The sequence below is a fragment of the Drosophila subobscura genome, chromosome A, assembly GCF_008121235.1.
Source record: "Drosophila subobscura isolate 14011-0131.10 chromosome A, UCBerk_Dsub_1.0, whole genome shotgun sequence".
Lineage (NCBI taxonomy): Eukaryota > Metazoa > Arthropoda > Insecta > Diptera > Drosophilidae > Drosophila > Drosophila subobscura.
This window is the reverse complement of record NC_048530.1, coordinates 8,846,222-8,853,442: the sequence shown is the minus strand read 5'-3', so window position 1 is coordinate 8,853,442 and position 7,221 is coordinate 8,846,222. Positions and strand designations below refer to the sequence as shown.

At 42.4% G+C, this 7,221-nt stretch overlaps 1 protein-coding gene across 1 annotated transcript; it reads left to right on the top strand.

Annotated features, from left to right (window-relative positions):
• Positions 1–774: 774 nt before the first annotated feature.
• LOC117895061 (frequenin-1) lies at positions 775–6,285 on the top strand. The gene is made up of 7 exons (XM_034802444.1): positions 775–958; positions 4,559–4,583; positions 4,669–4,717; positions 5,032–5,121; positions 5,438–5,516; positions 5,622–5,710; positions 5,811–6,285. Exons 1-7 carry the CDS (start codon positions 895–897, stop codon positions 5,976–5,978), a joined length of 564 nt encoding a protein of 187 aa, XP_034658335.1. The 5' UTR covers positions 775–894; the 3' UTR covers positions 5,979–6,285.
• The last annotated feature ends 936 nt before the right edge of the window (positions 6,286–7,221 follow it).

Below are 7,221 nucleotides of genomic sequence, written 5' to 3'. Positions count from 1 at the left end.
GCAACTTATTTTTATGCCATTCGCGTCAACCCCAGAAGGCAGCGTGGCCTCCTCTTTGGCCACCATTGCACGTCCACGCTGGCACCCATGGAAAATCCCCTATTCCCCCATTCTACTCACACAAAGGGTTTAGTTTTTATGGGCATTTGTTTCCAGCCTCTGAGCCCCACCACATCGCTCTGCCGCGTCATCGCTTTGCCCTGCCTCGTCACCGCTCTTTCGATTCTTCTTTTTATACCGGGCACTCAAAGAGAGCAACATATTAGTTTTGTGTAGATGTGTGCTGCAAACAGAAGAAAACGTTTTCGACCCCATAAAGTCTCTTTGGACATTCTTGATCAGTCCCATAAGCTCACACATTCTCATATCTACATATATACTGAAATATTCATGTGTAAAATATTCAGTAGAGGCGCCGATTGAGCTGCGGCTCACAAAGTTCCACCTCGTTTAGTGTTATGTATATTTTTCCTCTAAAGTAGAAATGAAATGGAACGTCGAGCCTCAGAATTGTCTAGAAATGGAATACCCTAACCTCTCGCCTTATCACGGAGCTCTGGAGGTGGCAATTTCCCTGAATGCAGATTTTGATGCTGCTATTCGCTGTCGATTGTATTTTAACATCAAATGTTGCTTGAACTTTTCCCCGATTATCTCATTTTTTCTTCATGCCTGTTATTAATGTTTGATGTATTGAAGAATTATAAAGAACATTAAAATACTTATGGCAAAGTTTTGAATTCCAAAAAAAGAAAATAAAATACGAAAAAAAAAATAAAGTTGGGCAACAAAAACTTTTAGTTTTCCAATAAAAAGCAATAGGAGTCAAGTGCAACAGCAACAAACAAAGTAACAAGAACAGAAACTAGCGAAGAGTGCTGCAACAAATACAACATGGGAAAAAAGAGCTCCAAGTTGAAACAGGATACCATCGATCGCTTAACAACGGATACATATTGTAAGTACTTGCTTGCATCGAAACTATGCACATTTGTATGTATGTATATCTGCCTATGAAAACGCATCTAACTATGAATCGATTTGTTTATAAAGTGGGGTTTGTTTACCTGTAAAGCGGCTTTTACGAACACGAACAAAATCCTCGAATTCAACCAAATGTGTATTCGCTTTAAAAATTCGTCTGTCTGTCTGTCTGTCTGTCTGTCGTTTTGCCAAGCGGATGGAACTCAGATTTTAAGTGGCTAGCTAAGCTCTCTCATTGACAAACTCTGCCTCAAGGAGAATTTATTATAGTATTAAAGTGCATTCAATTTGCTCTGCCTCGTGCATTGTTTGACCTCCAGTGGTGGAGAATGGCTGCAACGACCAGTTGGTTTAAGAAGACAGATCGAGAGAGAGAGAGAGATGTGGCGAAAATATTGAAAAATATGAAACTTCTACTTGTACATCTAGCCCAGAATTAATCACTATTTGAAGCCTCCATCTACGCTGAGATTTTGTTGCTATAATTCACATTGCTTGCTTATTCGTTTGCTTATTTTGCGATACCATTTAGGCGAACGAAAGCATTGCGGTCTCCGGTTGGCATTTCTTATTTTGATTTGTTATTGTTTACGTATTTGCTGGAGCCGGAGTCGCCTGGTCCGCGTCTGGCTATTAATCAATCTACGGAAAGTGGCAGAAAGTTATATCTTTGTATCTGCCAGGCAAATGCATAATTCAAAAGTGTTTTCACATCGCCCTCCTGCCTAAGCTGACTCATCAGTCGCAGTAAAACGCCAACGAAGTCACTGAACAAACGAACCAATCGAACAACTCTTGAGATACGAATCTGTTTCCAATCTTTATTTTGTAATTTGTTTGCACCTTTCAGGGTAACCTCCACTGCTACTTGTTCTGCCACTGCTAAGCGGGAGATTTTCTATTCATTTAGCTAGTTTACAGTGCTGAGCCTTTTTTTCGCTGTACTCTTTTCTGTTCTGCCATTTTTTTCTCCCTGACAATGCAAGTCAAGAACTTTTTGAGACCCGAAAGTTTTTAGATAATTGCTTGACGTTTTTTCCCATTTCCATTCCTTTCCCAAAGTAAACTGCTTCGGGGACTAGCGCTGGCCGGGTGCTCCACGTGGGTCATAAGAATAATTACCGGTGGGTATTTGAGGCCACATCGCCAAGAAAGGCAACGAGAAGATGGGCTGACTTTTTGGTACTGTGGAACAGAGTGTTGACTGAATGCTGCGAAAGTTTTCATCATTTCTGAATGGCTTTTCTCTCAATTTGTTTGTCTTCCCTTCGCCAGACACTGATAGTTGACTGCACTGGAAGGGAACGGGGAACAGCGCCAGCCGGGAATGGAATTCATGGTGGTCCTCTTGCAATTGAAATCCTCTTTTTCGAGTATACAGCCCCAACTTGTGTTGAATGTCGCGTCGTATGTGTGTGCCTTGGCAGAAAGCAGCAACAGCTGCCGTCGGACGGAGCCTTTGTTTGGCCAGGCAAAACAAATGAATCAGCTAAGGACTCAATTTATAACCGTGTCCAAGGGAGAATCTTAGTCTTTTGCCCGCTGTACGCATGTCCTGCGTCCTGCGTCCTGCGTCCTTTGTCTGAGTTTGAATAATATTTGTCCTGACCAGTGACATGCCAGTCAATTGGCCGTTAGACTAGTTCTATCTGCACAGAGCGGCCAGCCAAGCCAATGGAGTAAATAAATAAATAGCCAGAAAATATATATTAGTTTCGGTGACATGGCAGACAAGAGCTGGTGGCCAAACAGTAAATGGAAGTCCCCGGAGCACGTGTTGTTTGCGTTCCCTGAACTCTGTGATTAGGAATTAGCTGAGTAAGGGATTTAATTGTACAAGAAATGTTTTGGATTCGCATCGGGTCGATTCGGTTAGTCTTTAGTGTAGACCAATTGCAGCATTGAATCGTGTGTGTAGCTACATATTAAGCAAATATTTCATATGACGCAGTCAGTCCCCTGTCTAGATGATTGCCGTCCGGAAAAGGTAGGCACGAAAGAAAGTATGAATGCGTTATACATTTCCAGCAATTGAGTGGCATATCCCCCACATACATACACAGTATATTTTCCGATTCTCTGGAGCTATCCATTTAATTGTCTGGAACTCGGGAGACATCCATCGAACTGTGTATTAATTCTGTGAAGCAAGCTTTCTCGTGTGGAAATGGGACAGCATTTATGTGGCAGTGTGTCGGGACTGGTTCCGTTTGCGTGGTGTGCAACAAAGGGCGGACTGCACTCTTCTCTTCTCTTCTCTTCTCTTGTGGCTGTGGCGTCTGACACTGATGGCAAGAAGTCGTGCGAGCAATGTAAACTTTATTTACAGGCAATCCCAAAGATAGTAAAGAGCGCACACACAATGGCTGCCCCCTGTCCCTTCAATAGCTACTTTTATATTCTCACATGCCACACACCAGTGGAATTTAGAGGCATTGTGGGGCGTACACAAGAATACTTCTGTCCATTTCTTTATCTGTAGCAAGGTTATCGATTACCAATCACTTCTGGGCATTTTGGTCTTTACAATTCTGGACTTCATTGAATTGCCAATGCCCCTGGGAAAGGGAAAAGCGAAAGGAAAGATGCAGTGAAGAGTATGCAGGGGGAATTCCAGTGGGGAGAACTGGCGTTCTGGCTAATTAAAATGCAAAGCGTGTAGGTGGCTTATCAAAGTGGTTGGGAGAAGTAGAGAGCAGGAAAAAAGGAGACCAGGGAGATCCATATGAATAATGTCAGTGGCCGCTGTAGATAAATGGCAGCCATTCAGTCAATTGCTTCAGTTACAGTCTCATCCACAACTCCAGATTCCTTGGGGTATTATCCAGCACACAGTTCTGCCCATTGTGGCAGTCCTCCTGCCACTCCCTTATGGGATGCTCTCCATAAAACCAATCCCAATGTGTGTCATTTTGCGTGAATTATGTTTTAATATTTTGTTTCGCTCCCTGCCTAGGGATTGTGGGAGTGGTGCACCATTTCCGGGGCCAAAGGTATCCTGGTAGAGCAATGCTTAACGCGTTTTGTAAGCGGCCTTTAGGCCAGGCTGGCAATGGGTAGTCTAATCCCCAATGCCAATGGCCGTCGGCAATGACCAGACTCATTTTGTGCAGAAAAATACCAGCAATAAGAAAACAACGCAATTGTTATGCATAAACATAGCTGAAGCTGGAAAGTGGAATTTGCCAGAATAAATTCAACATTTTCATACAGCTTTGTCTCAGCAGCTGAGGGGTAGATCGATTTGTTATTGATGAAAGCGGGATGGACTCTAATGTGAGACAGCTAACAATTATTTCGAAAACCTTTTCACCTGAGTAAGTTATCAATTGTTTCTGTCGGTCAGCTGACAGTTGTCCCACAGCCTTAAGCCGCAATTTATTGTTAATTCGAATTGTTAATTCCCTCAACTCTTGTCCAACTTGTCCGCTCACTTGCGATTTGTGTGCTGTTCATTGCGTAAATAACACAACTCACCTCATCTACACATTTGCAATTGCAAATAACAAATTCTCTGTGCAATTTTCATTCATTTCGATTGTTCTGATTGTGTTTTTGTTGTTTGTTTTTGCAGTCACAGAGAAGGAAATACGGCAATGGTGAGTGCGGAAAATGTGCATGGAAAATGTGCTGATGGAAAATGTGTTACAATTCATGATTACTTCCCATTCTTACGGTGTGCAGGCATAAAGGATTCCTCAAAGACTGCCCCAATGGCCTTCTAACAGAACAGGTAAGTACGCCAGGATGACTGGATCATCTACATACAAGTGTCAACTGGTTGACTAGCTTCATTTTTGTGCCCACTCTTCGAAGCACCCTCGATTGGAGCCAATATTTTGGGGCACACCCATACTTAGCAGAAGGCAAAGTGCTGCTGCCTTGGCTGCTGCAGTTGCTTTTGCTTTAAGTAATGACGCTTTAGTGCATCTTTCAATCATGAATCCAATTGCTTCATCTTAATATGTATCTAATCATGTTCATATTTATATTTCTGTCTCTCTCTCCCGGTTTCTGTTCTTTCTTCCACTCTTCGACTTCTTCCAGGGCTTCATCAAAATTTACAAACAGTTTTTTCCACAAGGCGATCCGAGTAAATTTGCTTCGCTCGTCTTTCGGGTCTTCGATGAAAACAATGTGAGTACCGACCAGTTCAAGGCATCCCACAAATTCCCCCTCCATCTTGTTTGATTTTCCGACTTGGCCAACAAACAACAAAACTGAGACAGCCACAAAAATGTAAAGATTTTAGGGTCAGGTTAACGACCTGTCCTGCTTGTCCACCCGTGAATCATACATCCATTTTTTTAAGCGCTGACTTTACGGTTTTGGCCCTCCTCCCTTCCTGCTCCCTTCCTCCTTTCTCACGCATTCTTTATCTGGAGCTCAACCATCGTCTGTGCATGTGTGCATATCTCTCTGCTTCTCTTTATTTTCTTTACATATCTGTCAGGATGGCTCCATTGAGTTTGAGGAGTTCATACGCGCCCTTTCCGTTACATCAAAGGGGAATCTGGACGAGAAACTGCAATGTAAGTTGGACATAGCCAACTTGGCCAACTAAATGGCCTGCACCTGCCTTTTCTTCGATGAAATTCCTATACTGAGGTACATCTCTTGGTTCTATTTTGTAACAGGGGCATTCCGTCTCTATGACGTGGACAACGATGGGTACATAACGCGCGAGGAGATGTACAACATTGTGGATGCAATCTACCAGATGGTGGTAAGTGGAGACGATTTGGGCAATAAGATCAGGGGATATCAGGGGGCCATCACGGGTACGCTCTCTACATATGTGTGTGTGTATATCTATCTCTTCACAGGGCCAGCAGCCGCAATCGGAGGACGAGAACACGCCGCAGAAGCGTGTGGACAAGATCTTCGATCAGATGGATAAGAATCATGATGGAAAATTAACATTAGAAGAATTTCGTGAGGGTAGTAAAGCTGATCCACGTATAGTTCAGGCGTTAAGTTTAGGTGGTGGTTAAACCGCTAACCGTGACCCACAAAAACAGATCCGATTTCAACCCAAAAAAAAAAAGGCGCATATTAAATCAACATTAAGACCGAAACCAGAAAGCTATAGCCGGAGGAGACTTGACTCCCCCTTAACCAAAATTGTTCCCTACGCTTTTCTCGATTGCCGATTCACGATTCACGATCACGATCACGATTCACGATATCCGACTACCGATTCCTGTTTTCCGATTAAGCGCGACAGTTGAGGCATTGAAGATGATAATAATTTTTTTACATGCATATGCATAACGAAAATGGATAACTGAATGACAAACATACAAAGAAAACCAGAAAACGGGGCGAGAAACGATAATGAATATAAAATTTTTAAATATACACAAGAATACAAAAAGAAAACAAAAATATAGAAAATCGTGATGTAGTCCAAGCGCAGTTCATAGCCTACAGTAAAACGTAAAAGTAAAATATATTTAACTTTAAATGTGGAAGAGGCGCAGATCTTTTTTCGAAGCATACACCAATTACGAGTAAATAAAGTGCGAATACGAATAAATCAGCATAGTTATACTAACAATAATTGTAGCCGAGCTAAGCCTACAAATCAATTGCGTGCACTTCAGCGAGTGCAGCAGTCGAGAAACATTTACGAAGCGAATAATCGCAACTACAACTAAATGAACTTAACGAATTCCGACAGTAATTGGAGCAGTAATTAAAGTCTCTTATACTTAAGCAGCGGCGACTATATACACCACAATATATATGTACATATGTATGTACGTATTCATATGTACATGTACGGCAGGACAGTATGAACAGCGAAGGGGATGGGGTGGTTAGGAGGAAGGATGGGGGGGAAAGTAATTGAATAGATTCAAATTAAGACGAAAAACGAATAACAAGGAGACGTTTAGTCACGGACATGCCGAAATATAAATGGAAACATTTACAGATAGGTGCATAGTGCGACCAGCTGCTACCCCAAAGTCTCACTCCTCCCTCTCAGTATCTATGTCTCCCTCTCTCTCTGTCTCTCTGTCTCTCGCTCTTTCTTACAAAGACTCCCTTCAGAGAGAGGCAGTGCTTTTAATGCCTACCAATGGGGAAGAAGTTTCATCAGTGGCTCTACAGCTATGAATCGCACTGTAATTGGTCCTTGCCCGATTTTGAGCAGCGAGGAGTTCAAGAAGTGTTGCATATTAAAAGGCATAATTGCTTTTATTTGCTCCCTCTCTCTATTTCTCTCTCTCT